Source organism: Chiloscyllium plagiosum, chromosome 20 (genome assembly GCF_004010195.1).
Source record: "Chiloscyllium plagiosum isolate BGI_BamShark_2017 chromosome 20, ASM401019v2, whole genome shotgun sequence".
NCBI lineage: Eukaryota > Metazoa > Chordata > Chondrichthyes > Orectolobiformes > Hemiscylliidae > Chiloscyllium > Chiloscyllium plagiosum.
In genome coordinates, this window is record NC_057729.1 from 25,910,198 (window position 1) to 25,931,168 (window position 20,971).

The 20,971-nt window shown below is 40.8% G+C and overlaps 1 protein-coding gene across 1 annotated transcript; it reads left to right on the forward strand.

Annotated features, from left to right (window-relative positions):
• Positions 1-790: 790 nt before the first annotated feature.
• LOC122560090 (P2Y purinoceptor 1-like) lies at positions 791-5,066 on the forward strand. Its single transcript, XM_043710317.1, has one exon. It carries the CDS (start codon positions 1,264-1,266, stop codon positions 2,323-2,325), a length of 1,062 nt encoding a protein of 353 aa, XP_043566252.1. The 5' UTR covers positions 791-1,263; the 3' UTR covers positions 2,326-5,066.
• Positions 5,067-20,971: the final 15,905 nt, after the last annotated feature.

The following is a 20,971-nucleotide window of genomic DNA, read 5'->3' on the forward strand; positions in this document are numbered from 1 at the left end:
AGTGAGGAAGGAGGAAGTAAATGGGCAGGTATTGCAACTTTTATACAAGAATGTGCCGTGAGGATGTGGGGAAATGTTTAGGAGTGGAGAAGGAATGGACCACCTTGCCCCAGAGGTAACAGTCCCTGTGAAAGGCTGACAAGGGAGGGGAAGGGGATGTGTGTCTGTTGGTGACATCTTGTTGGAGGTGGCAGAAATGGCAATTGCAGAAGGTGTAACACCTACACACTGACTCTTCCAACACATTCCTGGCTGCTTCTGACATTCTGCACTCCATACTTAAAAATCACACAACTCCAGTTTATAGTCCAACAGGTTTAATTGGAAGCACTAGCTTTCTGACCGCTGCTCCTTCATCAGGCCTGGTGTTGTGTAATTTTTAACTTTGAACACCCCAGTCCAACACCGGCATATCCAAATCAGCACTCTATATTGTTCATGTCATCCCCAGCCTTGTGCCTATATTCTTACTCACAGCAAGTCCCTGTGCTCATTGACTTGTGTTAGTTCGTTGTCGAGCAATTCCTTGATTTTAATATTCTCACTATTACACTCAAATGCCTTCCTGGATTCCACTTCCTCTGTAATCTCCGGTCATCACAGAGGCCTCTGAAATATCGGCACTCATCTAGTTCTTTTTCGACTCATTGATGAGTGTGCTGCGAAACTTTGGAATTCCTTTTAAACTGCTCCGCCTTTTGACATCTCGTTTTTCCTCTAGGACATTCCTTAAAACCTGCTTCTTTGGAAAGGTATTTGGCTACCTGCCCAAAAGGAATTATGTTGCTAGGTGTCTAATTTTGTTTTTTAATTCTCCTGGGTAACGCTTTATGGCGTTTTGTAATCTTAAAAACACGAAATATATTTGTTGGTCTGCCTTTTTAGCTGATATTAATTTACTATGTTACTAAAGAAGACTCGTTGGATAAATACAGCGTCGCAGTTGAGAATATGAGTCGTGAACTTGCCATTCACAAATTGTATATGACTGGAGCCAGATTTACATTGGCTGATTTTGGAATCATTGCTTCATGAGGGCGTGGTTTGGTCTTCGGATGTCGAAGCCAATCAATATTCGCGTTCAATTGCTGGTCTTATCGAATGCACATCAGAATTGATTTCGGGAGCTTAGCTATGTCCGATTATTCCTGTGGACACTACCTGAGTTTGGATTTAATGGGACAATTGAGCATCACCTGCAAGTCTCAAAGTCGTGGGATTTTTTTTAAGATCCAGTCGTGCAACAGTGTATTCTGATCCACAATGTCGGAAGCAAGCGCTTTGTTTGGCGTGCTGTCAACATCAGATTCCAGACAACTGAACCAATCTGCCTTCTGTGAAATCCACAAGGACTTTCAGAATACGTTTCTCCCAGTAATTTACGTCACTGTGTTCGCGGTTGGTTTCTCCGCGAATTGTTTGGTGCTGGTCTCTTTGTCCTTGAAATTGAGAAAATGGACCAGCTTGGACATGTTCTTGTTTAACCTGGGCCTGGCTGACCTCCTGTATGTCATCACTTTGCCCTTCCTGGTGGTGTACTACGCCAATGGACACCGCTGGACGTTCGGGAAAGCGTTTTGCAAAATGACGAGGCTCCTCTTCCACCTGAACCTGTACGGCAGCATCGGATTCCTCACTTGTATCAGTGTGCAGCGATACCTGGGCATAGTGCACCCCATGAAGGTGCTGGGCAGGTGGAACCGCCGCCGCTCGCTGCTCATCAGCCTCCTGGTCTGGGGGCTGGTTCTAGCCCAAACCTCGGCCGATCTCCATTTCACCAAGACCAACCTCAATGGCACCAAATGCCATGACACCACCGTAAACGAGGAACTCACAGACTACCTGTTGTACGTGCAGGTTATTACTGTCACTGGATTCTCCATCCCTCTCCTCACCATTATAGCATCTTACTGTCAGATCGCTGTAGTTCTCAGCAGGAAAAACGATCTGAATAATACTCTGAAGGAACGTTCCAGGAATCTCGCGATCGTTGTAATGGTTGTATTTTCCATTTGTTTTACACCTTATCATGTTTTGCGTTATCTTAACTTAAATTTCAGACATTTTCAATTGAAAGGTCTTTGCGCACGGAATACCAACACCGTTTACTTGCTTTACCAGATTGCTAGAGGTATGGCCAGTTTAAATAGCTGCATTGACCCTTTGGTTTACCTTGTAGCCAGAGGTGACATGCTAACTAAAGTGAAAACATTCAAGAACAGACTACATCTGCCACTCACTTCGCCTAAATCAACTAATTGTAGAATTCCTCAAATGATTTTAATCACAGACGAAATGGTCATTCGTAAGGAGACAGCTGTGTAAACCAATTGACAATTGGTATGTTTACCCAACATTTCTGTTGAATCCAAAGGGCATGTTGATACAAAGCAATTTGGTTTCATGTTTGGAGCAACAGACAGGATAGTTCCTTCAGTTACTGACGGCCACAGAACTTCCACGAAATGTTGCATTGAACCTCATAATGAGCGCAGAGCCGAATGAGCACTCTGCCTTCACATAAAATCTGAGACTTGTGTGAACAGGACATTGTGTGAATCATTCTGCAGCATTGTTAATAAACAGCATAGAAACTGAGGCAGAGCTGCAGTTAGATTTATATAAGGTCAAATCAAATACAAAAAGTTAGAGAAAAAAGATGGAATTTAAAAAGACTTGACGGAAGGATCCTTTTCTAAATGTCAATAAATGAGACTCTATTCGTGTAAAAGGTACTTTTCAGTGCCAGAGAGTATATTTGGCAGTATGACTTACAGCACAATTAAAAACACGCTTACGATTGATTGAATAATGTTAACCATTCAGTAGTGAGTTTTCTTTTTGGAGGGTTTATCTTAGAATCTTTCAGTCAATTTTAAACATTGTTGTCAAAACCACCAGGCCAGAAAGTCACCAAATTAATAGGAATATACAAAGGAGTGAAAATGTCTGGAACTGACCTCCACACACAGACAGGTCAATTCAAACCTCAACATTGAAACTCATTACCTGGAATATATAGTTCAGACTGAGACCTTCAAATGGCTTTGGAGACAAGGCCATTTGACTACAGGTATTGCTGGAAAAATTGAAAAATAACACACCTTTTTTTTAAAAACTCAAACTCTGTCTTATCAAAACCAGGAGGGTAAGAGAGGAACTTACTTACCCTTTCAGACTTGTTCATATCAAAGTTTCTTCAGAATTTACTCTCTGATTTCTTGGTGACTATCTTATACAGATAACCATTAGTTTTATACTTCCCTCTACAAGAAAATCGTTCATCACCTTAAAGCTATCTATTGTTGACCTGTCAATCTTTTCAAAAGACAAAAAGATCCAGCCTATTCACACTTTCTAATGGATAAGTTTAAATTTCTAGTTTGAATACCATCTTTGTTGCATACATGCCTCTGTAGCTCGCTTTTATTTAATACAACAACCTGAGCTATACACAATATAGTCCAATTGAGGTTCATTACCATTTAGACATAAATTCTCTACTTAAAAAATTTTATTCTTCAACAAATGGGCATGAAGACTGTGATTGCTTTTGTACCACTTTATTAGCATATTAGTGATTATGCATTTCAGATTCCTTTGATCAGCCCATTTAGATTCCTTTTCCAAGTAATACATGGCCTTTTTATTTTGCTTAGCGAAATGTAATATTTCAGACTTACCTGGATCAGTACACCTCTCATTCTCCTTCCTCCTCCTTCCAACTTTTCCAGTCATTCTTTCAGCCACTGTCACCTTGACTCTGAAACTCTTCCCTAAATTTCCTTCTCTTCATCTCTTCTTTCTCCATTTTCAACAGGAAACTGTTTTCAAATGTTCCTTTCCCTAACGCCACGTATCATGCTTTCTCTTCCATTTGACAGTTCTTTCATTTTCGGATCTGTAAGATACTATGGGCTGTTTCTGATTTGGAAGCATGATATACTTATACATTGTTGTGATAGTGTACACCAAATGTTTGCCTCACTGGCATAACTTGTATGATGATGTACACTACTGTTGTACATTAACACATGGGGAACAATGTAATATGAAAATTTATGTATTCTTAGAGTACTTAGCTCTGATGAAATTAGTTTTCTAATATCATTACACTGTACAATTTATCCCTATTTACTCTTTATTAGAGCTGACGTTGAACAAACAACCCTATACATTTTCAGTGAGACTTTAGGACCAAATTTTCTATCGGTGTTTACAAAATAACAACTTGCATTGATATAGTGCTAGGTTTGGTTTCAACAGCATAATGAGGGAAATCCATTCACATTATCCATGCTGATATGGAAAAAATAAACTCTCGTCAATATTTCATCATATCAGGTCCATCTCTATAGCCACAAGTCCTAAAGTTTTTTTTTCTATTTTTCCCTAGTTACTCACTCTCTTAATAGTGAGTAAGTAAGCTGATGACATTTTCTTTCCATGTAGTGATTTTTTAAATGGAAAATACACACTAGCACAATTGGATAATTGAAAGAACATCTTTTTGAGTAAGTCAATTGCAGACACCAGTCCACGAAAGAAAGATCTGTACCAAAACCCAAATCATCGTTGGTGCCACTATACTGTAGTATGAGCCCATCAGAAATCGTTTGTTTGTAAGTTCTTTTTTTAAATGGTCATATTTTTTTTTCTCAGGCATTTATCTAATATATCTTATTATTCATTTTTATGTCAATATTCCATATTATTGTCCCACCATAAAACAAATTAACACAAATTCACTTGCTAATGATATTGTACGTACTAAAATGAAATAGTTCCAATGCATTGTCAAAGTTGCATTTATGACATAAGTTTAAATGTAACCACAGAAACCCAACACTTAGAACTATTTTTGCTACAAATGGATAACCTAAGTTTAGGAATTTTTTTAATCATAGTTTTATAATTATTTGATTAATCGTGCATGTTGTATTAATAGCTCAGATTCTGCTGAGGTATTGAGGTATTATCATAATGATAGTGTAAATTACATCTTTTTCGTTCAAGTGTTGTGAGCTTGAGGATGATAAGCTGCCTTTTTGTATGGTTACAATACTGGTGGGGTGGGGGGTGGGGGGGGGGGATGTGTGGTTGGTGGGATGGGGAAGGGGATGGTGGATATACACACAGTGCCATGAGTGAATGAGTTTGAAGGTGCTGACCTAATGATAGCAAAAGAACCATTATATTATTCTAAATCAGGATGGTGTGTTGCTTGGAATGAAATTTTATGGGTACTGATCTTTCCATGCATCTGATGTCCTGCCTACTAAAAAATATAATGCTGTATTTACAAGGAACATAATGTTTGGATGGAAACATCTACAGTATAATATTTTTAGAGGACAGTTAAACAGCCCATTTTCTGGGTGCAATAAAGCTCCTGAAGTTATGAAAATAGACAGTCAAATTTGCATTCTCTATGTTGCTTTGAAATTCTTCTCATCAAAGCATGGGTTGAAAATCTGTTGGAAAGCCTCATCAATATTCATGGTGGGTTCGGAAAGATTTCAGAATTCAGCTTACTGTCTCCAAAAAAAATGCTTACAGCAAGTGACGACCAATCCTGGAAGGTGCTTAGTGTTTGTATGTTCAAAGTGACTTTGACTGCAGATTAACATTTGGGACAATCCATAATAATCCTTTTCTCCTGAGTTTAACTGTCAATTGGCCAATTACCTCTGAGAAGACATTTTTAAAAGTTTTATACATTTTTTTCAGACTTATGTGTTAGTTTTCAAGAAGGGTTGTTTTAAGTATTTATATATATATATATATATATATATTTGAACATTCTCAATGTTTTCTTAGTAATCTTTGCATCTTTGCTTGAGTACATTTTCTTTGTAATAAACTGGTTATTATTTGTTAACTAAGCTTGCTGACCAGTTTCTGATGGTGAACTAAATATGATCTAATACCTGTGTAATTTGCATATCTCTGCTGTTATTAAACTCAAATACTGCTCTCACCAGAGGAGGAGAACATCAGTTTTCATGGCAGAAAATATTTCAAATACTTTCAAATATTTCAAATGAATAAGGGGGAAGGATTAAGTGCCATTACCATCACCATCACTAAAGAAGTAGTATTAGACAAACTAATACAACTTGAAGGCAGAGTAGGATCCTAATGGAGATAGTGGATGCGTTGGTTGTAATTTTCAAAAAAATTCTGGATTCTGGAGAAGTACCAGTGTACTGGGAAAATGTAAATGTGACACCCCTCTTCAAAAAAGAAGGGAGCCAAAAGATAGGTAAATATAGACCAATACATTCAGTTTTTATTGTTGGAAAGGTATTGGAATCAATTGTTAAGGAAGCAACAGCAGAACATTTGGAAAATTATACTTTAATCAAGCAAAGTCATCATGGCTTTATGAAAAGAAGATTTTGTCTGGCTAATTTATTAGTGTATTCAACGCAGTCTCAAGCAGAATGGATAAAGGGAAACCAGTACATGAGTTGTATTTGGACATCCAGAAGATGTTCAACAAGGTACCACATGAAAGAGAAAGTGATAAGACCCCATGGTGTTTGAAGTGGTATACTGGCATGGATAGAGTCAAGAGTGGTGATTGAAAAGCACAGCAGGTCAGGCAGCATCAGGAAGCACTTATGCCCGAAACGTCGATTCTCCTGCTCCTCGAATGCTACCCGACCTGCTGTGCTTTTCCAGCATCATACTCTCAACTTTGATCTCCAGCATCTGCAGTCTTCACTTTCTCCCGACATGGATAGAGAATTGGCTACTGGGTAGAAAGCAAAGGATCAGTGGTTCTTTATCAGGTTGGTGACTATGAGCAGTGGGCTTCCAAAGGAATTGATATTGGGACCATTACAGTTTGCAATGGGAGTGAATGACTTCAAGGAATTAATGTACTGTAGCCAAATTTGTAGATGCCACTGAAATAGATGAAAAGATGGGCTGTGAGAGGGATACAGCAGTTTACAGAGAAATTAATACTTTAAGTAAGTGGACAAAAAGTTGGCAGATGGATTATAAAATAGGAAAATGTGAAGTGATTCAATTTTGAAGGGAGAACAAAAGAACAGATTATTATTTAAGTGGAGATAATCTACAGGAAGTTGCAACACAAAGGGACTTGTAGGTACTTGTACTTGAAACACAGAAAGCTACCACAAAGGTGCAGCAGGTAATCAGGAAGGTTAATCGAATGTTGTTATTTCAAGATAGTTAATCAATTAGGAGAAAATAAGGACTGCAGATGCTGGAGATCAGAGTTGAAGAGTGTGATACTGGAAAAACATAACCAGTCAGACAGCATCCAAGGAGCAGGAGAATCGACATTTCAGGCATAAGCCCTTTATCGGGAATGAGGCTTGTGGGCCAAGGGGATAGAGAAATAAATGGGAGAAATGTGGGGCTGGGGGAAGATAGCTGGGAATCCGATAGGTAAATGAAAGTGGAGGTGAAAGTGATAGGTTGGAGAGGAGGGTGGAGCAGATAGATGGGAAGCAAGATGGACAGTTTGAACTGTTCAAGAGGGCTCTGCCGAGTTGGAAGGTTGGGACTGGGATAAAGTGGGGGTAGGGGAAATGGGGAAACTGGTGAAATCCACATTGATCCTGTGTGGTTGAAGGGTCCCAAGTCAGAAGACGAGGTGTTCTTCCTCTAGGCATCAGGTAGTTAGAGTTTGGTGATGGAGGAGGTCCAGGATCTGCATGTCCTTGGGTGGAGTGAGAGGGGGAGTTAAAGTGTTCAGCCACAGCAAAGTGGTGTTGGTCAGTGCGGATATCCCAGAGAAATTCTCCAAAACAATCCACAAGTTGGTGTCCTGTCACCCCAGCATGGAGGAGACCACATCGGGTGCAACGGATGCAGTAGATGATATTTGTGGAAGTACAGGAAATTTCTGTTGGATGTAGAACAATCCTTTGTGGCCTTGGACAGAGGTGAGGGGGGAGATGTGGATGCAGGTTTTGCACTTCTCGTGATGGCAGGGGAAGGTGCCGGGGTTGTGGGGGGGGGGTGGGAAGTGTGGTTTGGTGGAGGGCCAGGAACCTGACTAGGGACTCACGGAGAGAATGGTCCTTCCAAAATGCAGATAGGGGTGGGGAGGGAAATATATCTCTGGTGGTGGTGGGAGTGGTTGGGGGAGGGATGTGGGGGGATCTGTTGTAGCTTACACCTGAATGGATATGCAACAACAAAGAGTGGCCGAGCAGAGGCTGATAGCCAAGTTCGGTACCCATGGGGATGACCTTCAGTTCATGTCACACTACAGGTGACCCCACTACAATATACACACACCACTCAAAAGGTGAACACACGCAAACACACACTCTCACATGCACACACACTTCACACCGCCCCCCTTCCCCCCCCCCACACACACACATGTGCACACACACTCTCTCTCTGTCTCCCTCACATGCATGCACACAGACATATAAGTCTATGGGGTGAATTTGCATTTGCAGAATTGCCATTGCGGATACATTCTATTTTGTTCAAAAAGCACACAGTCTGCAGGCAGTCATTGCAGGCAGTCAATCCATATAACATTTTATAAATTCCTACTTTGGAAATTGAACCGGTCTGACTCAAGATTGGGATAGGACAGATTCTAACCTCACATCTTTAATGCATTGTCTGAGCTGGGATGTCTCCGTTTTTTACAAAATCTTAAGTTTTCTCGAGAATGTGATTTGAAAGACATTCTGCGATTTACATATTAATGAACCTAAACATGCAACCCATTCTAAAAGATGAAAGACTTAACATCAAACAATATATCATATCAGTTGCATGTATGAAACTGTGATCCTTTGCTATAAATTCTGTGTCTTATGATTCTGCTCCACAGTTACCTGATGAAGGAGCAGCACTCCAAAAGCTAGTGCTTCCAAATAAACCTGTTGGACTACAACTTGGTGTTGTATGATTTTTAACTTTGTTCACCCCAGTCCAACACTGGCACCTCCATATAATGAAAACAGGGCCCGCAGCAAAGATTATTCAAAAAACCAGCATGAGATAGAAAAATTAAAGTCCGTACTTTCCGTGCAAGAGAAAATGAGATGCACAATTGTGACAATTAATCAGATGGGGACAGCAATTACGGGAAAGACTGGAAGGTAATGGAAGACCAAGCCTCTAGATAAGCTGCAAGCAGTAAAGACTGGGGGCCGCCCCACCTCCCTTTCTAGAGGAAGGACATCTTTCGGTAACCCCAGGATTTTATCCTACCCCAATAAAGCCACTGACGACAACCCATCTGGACAGCCAAAGCAATAATCTGATTACTCAAACAATCCTGGCTACTCACTCAATTGGCAGAGATAACAAAAAAGATCCCGGCATTTGAGATCTCAGCTGACCCCCTATATGTTTTTCAAAAGCACCTGCCAACAAAGGGACTCAATAATATCAAGCAAGTAAAAATAATGTTAAGGTAAATAAGCCCTGCACTCCATTGCCCAATCCTCAGAATGTGGGAGAAGGGGAGCTGCAGGCTATCACAATGCTGTAGGATTAAAAAGGGGAGACCCTGTGGAGAGATTGAATAAGTATAGACAGCGAAAGGGAAAGCACCCAAATGTATTTCCTATCATCTGTGGATACAGTTCACAGGAATCTTCAGTAACTAAGATCAGACTGTGCTGACACCGCAAACAGGGTAAAATGGACTCAAGCCTGTGAAAATTCTGCTCCAACAGACAACACCCATACAGAGTTCTCACAGATCACAAGAGTGCACTCATCAAACACAAACATCATTGTGATCATTATCGAGGGTGAGGTAGTAATAGACAGACCAGACCCAAACAACCTTTGCTGGATGGCAGGACTAAAGAATGGTGCAGTCAGACACACCGTGTTGTGTACTGGACCCTAATATTACAGGGTTATGACATTGCAGCCACATTCTTCGCTGACAACTTGAGCTACAGACGAGAGCTCCATGAGTGTCAGAGAGTGGCAACAGATCTCCCCAATGGAGCATTTGTGCCAAAACAAAATTAAAGCAAGTCCTCAAGGTACAGTATACCCACATCTTCATAACAGTTAGCTGAGACTTCTTACGTACCTGTATAGTCTGTGTCTGATCACATTTTCACCTCAAGCGATCAACAGAAGGACTATGGTCAACTGACCAAAATTGGACATTCTAAATTAATCTACAGTCTGTGCCTCTGACAAGACAGTCCCCTATCACAATCAATCACTTGGAACCAAATCAACCCCTCATTACATTAGAGGTATTCTCGGTATCAGAAACTTGGCTGTTCATTCTACATTCCCCTGAGAGTCCATCACCCCCTACATTTTCCAAAACAGCACACATGTTTGAGATGGGGATAGCTGCAGGAAAGTCCTGCACTACCAGCCTCCCTCTCCTACATTTCCTGGAGTTAATCCATCAATCTGACTGTATCTGCAACTTTGCTCCCTTCCTATAACTGCCATCCATCACACACCCTGGTTCCTGTAAATTCCTCATTGCATCTAACTACTTCTCCAACTGATCCATGTGATCTGATAGGATTTGCAACCAAAAACACTTGCTGCAAATATAATCATTAGTAACATGGAAACTCTCTGTAAACACACACACCCAAAAGGAAGAACACATCACTGTACTAGTGGCCATCTTTGCTCCTTCACAATCTACAAAACCAGAAAATAGCACTGTCTTATTGCTGTAAAAACACTGCTCCAGGATAACTTAATACTTATGGCTTATATTTTTAAAATTTTACTGAGACAGATCTCAATAAAACATATAATCAAGGAGGAACCCCCTCTTCTCACTATTGTAGATTTCCAGCAAGGCTACTATGCATTTAAAAACTATGCATTTATTTGTTCATGTGCTGTGAGCTTTGCCACACAGGTGCCTCCAAGGTCAGCTATAAATTTCGCTATTGGTTGATTTTTCTGAGATGCACTTCGATGTCCAGAGATACTTGAACTCAAAGAGCAAAGGCAGTAGCTGTGCAGATTCACTGCTGTGTCAGACAGCAGTATAGATTTCTTTATCTGAACATGTGGTCACTACCTTTGTCTGTCTTTACCCTTTTTGAAGTGCTGTTGTTTTGATCTTTTTTCCACAAAGTTCCAAAACAATGCAACAGTATATAACACAGTAATTACTGCTCCTGTAATTCTAGGCAATCACCTCCAAAACCTAAAAAAACTCAAAAAAGGAGCTCTTACAGCCATAACTTTTTCCCGTCCTCCATCTTGGATGACCTAGAATCCAATGATTGAAAAAGTTTTAGTATTTACAGAATACATTCCATGTCAAATAAACAATCTGAAGGCCTAGAAACATGGCTAATTTGTTTCTGATATTGCTCTAAATACAATCTGATACCTATTTGATAATATCTCTAGAATTATAAAGCTTTATTATGACCAGCGAAAGAATGGGAGTGGTATGAGTTGCCCTCCAACCTTGGTCATATTTAATATTAAGCCACTGTGTTGCTACTGAAAATCCATCTTTATAAATATGGAACTACATCTCTTATGATTGTAATTAATGTTGAAATTTTCTAAAAGGAAAATTGTTTATTTTCCTTCTGCTTCTTTTATGTTCTTCTACCAATTTCATCTTTCTTCGCCGCTCTTTTGCTTTACAGATTGTACTTGGATTTTTTTAAAAAATATATTTTTACTGAAAAATAGATTTTTTAATATTACAACAAATACAAAACAAAACAATACAAAGAAAGAACACAGAAAAATTTAAAAACCCAAACCACCCTCATGTACAAATTTATAAATATATATAAATGTATATTTTCAAAAACCCCAACTAACTACTTAATAAATAAATAACAACTAAAAACAAACTAATTAATAGAAATAATACAGCTCAGCAAAATGAAACGCTAACTCTCAAGTATCAAGAGCATTAATTTTCACATATTCATACGTTCGCAGGTCCCCTTCTCTGGATACTGGACTAATAAAGCACAATCGTTATGGCTATATAAAACTCCTTATTAGTGTGGCAGGCAAATCTTTACATTTGGGGCATGCTGAAGATACTCCTGCTTTAAATTTTGACAAACGATCCGGAGCCAAGTGGATCCTGTGGAGAAACTTCAACTGTAAAGCATGGGTCCTACTGCAAATTTATTTCTTTCTTGTGTTTTCCCAAATATCTTCCCATGCCTCTGAGGAGACCGCAACACCTAGCTCTCTCTGCCAAACCCTGCAAAGCCGATTGGACGCATCTAAGGGGCCGCTCCCCAGTTGATGATATGAAGTGCTGACAGAAAGTGTACTCCTTGCACTGAGCACCCTCCTCTATGTTGGAGTTTGTAGGGACCAGTCAAAAGTGTAGTTATTTTTGAATGAAATCCCTAACTTGAAAAAAATGAAAGAGGTCCCTGCTAGATTGCTCGTATTTCCATGCTAACTGATCAAAAAACATCATTATGTCTCCCTCAAATAAATCACCCATGCAAGCCACACCCCTAGCTGTCCAATGTTTGAACTCTGAATTGATCATTCCCGGTTGAAACCCTAGCATACCCACTACAGTTGTAAGAAAAAATATCTTGTCAATATTGCCTTCCATCTGCCGAATTGCCCTCCATGCTTTAAGAGTATTGATGATTATTAGGTTATGGCAATATTCCTTAACTGTCCTCATTTTGTCCAAAAACAGCAAGCTAGTAACGGGGCACTTTGCCTGAGAGGTTCCAATATCTAACCATATTGAAAGAGGGCTCCCACAGGCCCAGTCACTCACGGAAGTTAGAAGTGAGCTCAGTTGATAATTTTTCATGTCTGGGAGATCCACTCCCCCCATTCTGTTAGGCAATTGCAGTTTAACTAATTTAATAAGGCGCCGTTTACGATGCTAAATAAAAGAACTGAACCAGCCGTTCAGTCTCCTAAACGTTTGCTTATCGAAAATCAGGGGGAGCAGTCATACTGGGATACAACAAAGTGGGGAGAATATTCATCTAAATAAGTGCTATCTGATCTAACCATAAGACTGGAAGCGCCTCCCATGTTTAAAGGTCTTGTTTGATTTGTCGAATAAGTGAACAAAATTAACTTTAAACAACCAATCAAGAACTGGAGTGATGAATATGCCCAAATGTATAAACTCCCCCTGTGACCACTTAAATGGGAATCGAGATTCACTCTCAAGACCTAGCACCTTCATAAGCCTCTTAGCAACCAATACCAACATAGGATGAGGACGTTGATCCAGACCTGACCTCCGCACTGTGAGCCGGTGAGCCTTCTCAATCTTCAAGTTTCCCATTCCAGCCTCCAAGTTAAGGAATTTCAGCAACCAGTCCTCAACAAATTCCACTGGTCACTCACCTTCCTTACCCTCCAGCAGACCGACGATCCAAATACTTTTTCTCCTGCCCCTATTCTCAAGGTCATCAACCTGGACAAGCAAATTATGGACCTGCATCTCCAGGGCCTGGATTCTATCCTTGGAGGAATTGATATCAGCTTCCACCACTGTGACTCTGCATTCTACCTCATCTGTCCTTTTCTTGAGGTCTCCCAGCTGCTGTTCCTGCTTCTGCAGTATGATAGAGATCGGGGCCAACTTCTCCTCTATCTGCTTCCCCAACATCTCATGAGATTTCACGAGCTCCTTTACCAGGACCTGATAGGATATCAAGTCCAAGGATCTGGGCCGCAGGCCACGGACACTCCTCCTCCCTTCTTTGGCATCCCTGGATGGCGAAACCGTGGTAAGTTGCTCTCTAAGTTTCCTGGGACTCCACAAACTTTCCAGAGTCCCAGGATATCACAATGGTCCAGGTAGGGTGGGTCAGGGCTTTGTCCCGCTTGTAGATCTTTCCAGATTGCCCCCATCTTGGATCCCCTTGTGCTTGGATTATTTTAACTTCCACTTTCTGATTTAGCCGAGGAAGGTAAATACACAAAAGCTTTCATAACTGATGCAGAAATTAAAAGCAAAGAACCGTGGAAGCTGGAAATCAGAAACAAAAACAGAAATTGCTAGAAAAGTTCAGCAGATTTGGTGGTGTCAGGTCCACTGAACCTTCTTGAGCATTTCACTGTTCATTACCTTCTTCAGTTTGGTGCATTCTCTGGCATCCATGGGCTGGTCTCTTTGATTTACCTTTAGAAGGTAAATTACAACATTGATTCAAATGATGGATTCTGCCACAGTGAATGCACTGGGTGTCTCCCTGCTGGTATTGCCAGCTTCCACTGAAAAATGCTGGTATTTCCAAATGATGCTTCCTCTGGAAATTTTGTGGATTCCCAGGGAACTTAGAGAGCAACTTACCTCGGTTTTCGCCATCCAGACATGCCAAAGAAGGGAGGAGTGTCCAAGACTGGGCCCGTGGCCCAGCCTTCCAGATCCTCAGCCTCGATATCCTACCAGGTCCTGGTAAAGGATAGGTTTCTTTTTAGGTGGTGTGATAGATTTGGGCCCAGCCAACTGATGGGCTTGGAATGACCCTTAGAATTATGCCAAATCATACTCTGGTTTTGCTTCAAATATGTGTGATTGCTTATTGTAACATTAAGTCTTCTTTAGATTGCAAACATCAGGGAGTCTGTTATTGAGGACTCCAACCACTAGTCCTCTCATATAAGCTTTAATGTGCTATAACTGCGTAAGCTGGCCAATCTGTGTAAAACAGTAATAAAATGAGATTGCTGATTCGCTGGCTGCTTGGGGCTGCAGTTTAAACAGATTAATAACCTCCAACCTCCAACCACCATACTGATTCCTGATGAAGGGCTTATGTCCGAAATGTCGATTCTCCTGCTTCTCGGATGCTGCCTGACCTGTTGTGCCTTTCCAGCACCACACTCTTGACTCCATACTACACTCAGCTTTACTGTTGAAATTAAGCAATCCTTTTTTCAACACATTAGTTGAGAAAAATGCCAATGTGTTTTTCACCACTAACTGCTGAAATGCGACATTCACTTTGTCAATAGGTGTGTTTGGATTCCTACAGATCCACCTTGTATACGATCAAGTTTATTTGTAACCTTGTAAGTAAAGACCTTGTCATCTGATCACCATGTAACCCCAAAGCCATTTTGCCTATGACACAAATTATTAATGTTATATATTACCATACTGGTCTTATAAGGCCATAGAGTACACACCAACAACTTGCAAACTTTATGAAACAATTGTCACTGTGAATGTCCGCAATGGTCAGCTTGCTGACTGTGCTTTAGAAGCATTTGCTTGCAAAGCTCAGAACATCATGCCCAATATTAAATGTGACCCTGTTACTGTGCAAAGAACTAAACCAGAAAATAATTTTCGGTTGGGCTTGCAATATGATTCATTTCTGAGCACTCTAAGTTCCATACATTCACATGTAAGACCTGTTCTACTGAGACAAAAGGAATGTCTCCATTCACTGCATCTTTTTCAATCAGATAGAGGCCATGGAGACAGCCAAACCATGCTGCATTCCACGGTACAGTGGCCAATGAGAGTCTATCACCTGGTCTGAGTAAAATCAGTTGAGATTGACAGTTGACAGTTTCTGTTGCATACAGTTTCTCCATACCAGCCATGGCCCAAAAAATCAACACCCTCTTCTCATGCTGCTTGAACTGTTCGATCATAAAATCATAAAATGTGGTAGCAAAAGTAGGCCATTCAGCCCATTGAGTCTGTACTACTGCTCAATGAGATCATAGATGATCAGTTAATCTTCAAATCCATTTCCCTGTCTTTTCCCCATAACCCTTGATCCCTCACTGATTTAAAATCTGTCTATCCTACTCTTGAATATATTTCAAACACCCAACCTTAACAGCCCTCAGAAGTAAAGAGTTCTACAAGTTCACTACTCTCTGGGAGAAGAAATCTCTACCCTTAAATGGATGATCCATTATTTTAAGATTATGCCCTCTGGACCTAGGCTCTTTCAGTAAGGGAAACAATCTCTTTACATTTACTCTGTCAAGCCTTGTAAGAATCTTCACATTTTAATAGGTTGCCTCTCATTCTTCTAAACACCAATGAGTAAAAGCCCAATGGTCTCAACCTCTCCTCATACCTCCATACCCAGAATCAGCTTCGTGTACATTCCCTGAACTGCCTCCAATGCCAGTATATTTTTCCTTAGATAGGGGGCCCAAACCTGTTCACACCATTCCATGTGGGGTATGTCTAATACCTTGTATAGTTTTAGCAAGATCTTTACATTTTTATACTCCAGTATACTTTGACGGAATATAAAGCAAACACTTCATTTGTCAATTTATTACCTGCTGAAATTGTATGCTAGATATTTATGATTTAGGCAGGAAGCTCCACAAATCCCTTTCTGTTACAGCTATGTGTCGTACTTCACCAACTAAGTCATACTCAGCTCCTATTCTCTTCCAGCCAAATTGTAAAACCTCATATTTTCCTGCATTATTTACCATCTGTCAAGATATTGCCCACTCATCTAACCTGTCTAAATTCCTCTGTAGACTCTTTGTGTCATCCTTGCTTACCCATTTATTCATCCACAAATATGGCAATGAAGCATTCACTTCTGTCATCCAAGTCATGAATTTATACAAGTAATTTGTGGCCCCAGCTCTGGGCCCTGTAGCCATCCAATAGGTACAGATTGCCATCCTGAAAATGCACCCTTTACTCCAACTCTTTTTCTTCTTAAAGTTAACAATCTATTATCCATACTGACATACTACTCTCAACAAAATGAGCTCTTACCACTATTAGGAAACATCACAGTATCTTAACGGACAATGTTTGGAAATTCAAATACATTACATCTACTGGTTACCCTTGATTTTTGTGAGTTGTTATCTCCTCAAAGAATCTGAATAAATTTGTCAAACATAACTTCTCCTTCAAGAAGCTATACTGACTCTGCTTGATTATGTTATTTGTTTCTAAATGCTCTGTTGTAAATCTTTTAACATTTTCTTAATGACATATGTTAAGCTAATTGGCCCACAGTTTCCTATTTTTGTCTCCTTTCCTTTTCAAATAAAGGTACACTGGCAATTTCCCAATCATAGAGTCATAGAAACGTACAGCACAGAAACACAACCTTTGGTCCAACCTGTTTGGCCAACCAGATATTCTAAATCAATCTGTCCTATTTACCAGTATTTGACACATATCCCTCTAAAACCCTTCCTATTCATATACCCATCCAGATGTCTTTTAAATGTTGTAATTGTACTAGTGCTCAACGCTTCCTCTGGCAACTCATTCCACACATGCACCATCCTCTGCGGAAAAAATTGCCCCTCATGTCCCTTTTTATATCTTTCTCCTCTCAACATAAATTTATGCATCTAGTTTTGGACTCCCTACCTAGAAAAAAGACTTCGGCCATTCATTCTGTCCACGCCCCTCATGACTTTATAGACCTCTAGAAAGGTCATCCCTTAGCCTCGGACACTCCAGAGAAAATAGCCACAGTCTACTTAGCCTCTCCTTATCGCTCAAACCCTTAAACCCTGGCAGCATTCTTTGTACAAAGTTAAAAATCACACAACACCAGGTTATAGTCCAAACAGCTTTATTTGGAAGCCCTAGCTTTTGGAGCTTTGCTCCTTCATCAGGTGGTTGTGAAGCATAAGATGGTACGATACAGAGTTTATAACAAAAGTTTACAGTGTGATATAACTGAAATTATATATTGAAAAAGACCTGGATTGTTTGTTAAGATTAGATTACTTACAGTGTGGAAACAGGCCCTTCGGCCCAACAAGTCCACACCGCCCCGCCGAAGCGCAACCCACCCATACCCCTACCCCTACATTTACCCCTAACCTAACACTACGGGCAATTTAGCATGGCCAATTCACCTGACCTGCACATCTTTTGGATTGTGGGAGGAAACCGGAGCACCCGGAGGAAACCCACGCAGACACGGGGAGAACGTGCAAACTCCACACAGTCAGTCGCCTGAGGCGGGAATTGAACCCGGGTCTCTGGCGCTGTGAGGCAGCAGTGCTAACCACTGTGCCACCGTGCCGCCCACCAAGTCTCTCATCTTTTAGAATGGGCATGCTAGTGTCAGTTCTTTCATATGTAAATTCCAGAACTTTCTTAAAGTTACATTCTCAATGAACTTCAACAATAGGTGCCATGTTAGCCCAGATATTGCACTGAAGGTGTGAGGTGTCCTGTGTGAGGTTGTCTGTGCCCCATGTTCAGAAGGATTCTAATCTAAAAAAGGCACTTACAGAATCTTATATGGATTCATGCATTTTTTGAGCAAAATAAAATGTAATTCAGCAAGTACAAACTCACCCCACAAACATATATGTGGGTGTGCATGTGGATGTGTGTGCAGGGGGGTATGAGTGCCAGTGAGAGTATGTGTATGTGTATGTGAGTGAATGTGAGTGTAAAGGTGTATAAGTCTGTGCAACGGTACATGTGTGAGTGTGAGAGTGTATGTGTGAGAGTATGAGAGAGCTTGTGTATGAGAGAGGGTCTGCGTGAGTGTATGGGTCTATAGGTGTGTGTGTGTCTGTCTGTCTGTCTATCTGTGAGTATGTGTGTGTAGTGTAGTGGCATCACCTGTAGTGTGACATGTACCCAAGGTCCCAGTTGTGGGCATCCGCATGGGTACCAAACTTGGCTATCAGCCTCTGCGCGGCCACTCTGCATTGTTACCTGTCCCGAAATCTGCTATAGAGAATGTCCACCCGAAGGTTCAAGGTCGAATGTCTCAGACCGCTTTAAGTGTTCTCCGACTGGGAGGGAACACTCCTGTGAAAGGCGAGATGTGAAAGTGTGGGGAAGATCTTGGCGAGGTGCTCATCCTCTTTGATAATGTGTTGCAGGCTGCGAAGAACATGGTGTAGTTTTTTGGCTCCTGGGAAATACTGGACAATGAAAGATACCTTGTCATTGTAACTGACAACACATTATCGATGTGGATTAGCACTTTGCCAAGACCTTCCCCACACCTCCACTTTTTGCCTTTAAACAACCACCAAACACCAAACAGATCATTGTTCGTAGCAATCTGCCCAGCTTTCAGGACAGCACCATACAACCTTGTCACAGTAGATGCTGCAAGACGTGTCGGAGTGTCGACACGGATACCAGCATTACACGTGGGCTCACCTCCCACCATGTACATGGCTGGTATTCATGTGACTCGGCCAATGTTGTCTATCTCATACGCTGTGGGCAAGGATGCCCTGAGGCATGGTACATTGGTGAGACCGAGCAGAGGCTACAGCAATGGATGAATGGACACTGCACAACAATCACCAGACAGGAGTGTTCCCTCCCAGTCGGAGAACACTTCAGTGGTCCAGGATATTTGACTTCAGACCTTCAGGTGACCATCCTTCAAGGCAGACTTCAGGACAGGCAACAACGCAAAGTGGCCGAGCGGAGACTGATACCCAAGTTTGGTACCTGTGGGGATGGCTTCAACCAGGACCTTGGGTTCATATTACACTACAGGTGATCCCACAGCACTACACACACACACACACACACCTTACACAGACTGTCTCTCATACACAAGCTCTCTCTCATATGCTCACACATACACTCCCACACACACTCTCTCATAGACTTACATACCTTTACATTCACACTCACACACATGCACACACACCCACATGCACACACACCACAGGTAAGTTTCTGCGGTGAATTTGCACTTGCAGAATTACATTTTATTTTGCTCAGAAACTGCATGAATCCATGTTAGGTTCTATAAATCCCTTTTTTAGATTAGAATCAGTCTGAACATTGGGGCACGGACAGTCTCACACAGGGCACCTCACACCTTCAGTGCGATATCTGTACCAACATGGCACCTATTGTTAAAGTTCAATTGAGAATGTAACTTTAAGAAAGTGCTGGAATTTACATATGAAATCAATATGCCAATTCTAAACAATGAGAGACTTAACAAACAATCCAGGTCTTTTTCAATATATAATTTCAGTTACATAAATTCTGTGTCCTACCATCATATGCTCCACAAAAGCCTGATGAAGGAGCAGCACTCCGAAAGCTAGGGCTTCCAAATAAATCTGTTGGACTATAACTTGGTGTTGTGTGATTTTTAACTTTGTTCACCCCAGTTCAACACTGGCACCTCCAAAACATTCTTGTAAATCTTTTCTGAACCCTTTCAAGTTTCACAACCTCTTTTGTATAACTAGAAGACCACAACTGAATGCAGTAGTCCAAAAGCCCCTGGGTTTTTTTCCAGAATCTAAGGAATCCTGGAAGATTACTATTATTGCATCCGGTATGTTGGTAGCTACATCCTTTGATATCTTAGGATGCAATCCTTTAGAGCCAGTGGACTTATCTGTCTTCAGCTTCCTTCGTTTGCCAGCACTTATACTCTAGTGATAGCTATTATATTTATTTCTGTTCCCAGATGCCCTTGGTTATTTATTATTTAAAATACAATTAGTGCCCTCCATTGTGAAGACTGATGCAAAAGATTTTGTTCAACATTTCTGCTATTTCCTGGTTTCCCTGTTGTCGGTTTTGATAGTACTTGTCAATTTAATGTCAAAATTTATTTTCTCACTCTTTACTCTTTTGGTTTTCTTGTGACACGTCCTGGTCAATGCAAGATAATAAATTTTGACTTTGTATCTCTTTTCAGCAAAGTTTAAGTTCTGCTAGAGATAAAAAAAAAACAGAAGCATAATAAATCTTAGCAGGACTTATACACTTAATGGTAAGGTCCTAGGGAGTGTTGCTGAATAAACAGACCTTGGAGTGCAGGTTCATAGCTCCTTGAAAGTGGAGTCACAGGTAGATAGGAGAGTGAAGAAGGCGTTTGGTATGCTTTCCTTTATTGGTCATAGTATTGAGTACAGGAGTTGGGAGGTCATGTTGGTGCTGTACAGGACATTGGTTAGGCCACTGTTGGAATATTGCATGCAATTCTGGTCTCCTTCCTATCAGAAAGATGTTGTGAAACTTGAAAGGGTTCAGAAAAGATTTACAAGGATGTTGCCAGGGTTGGAGGAT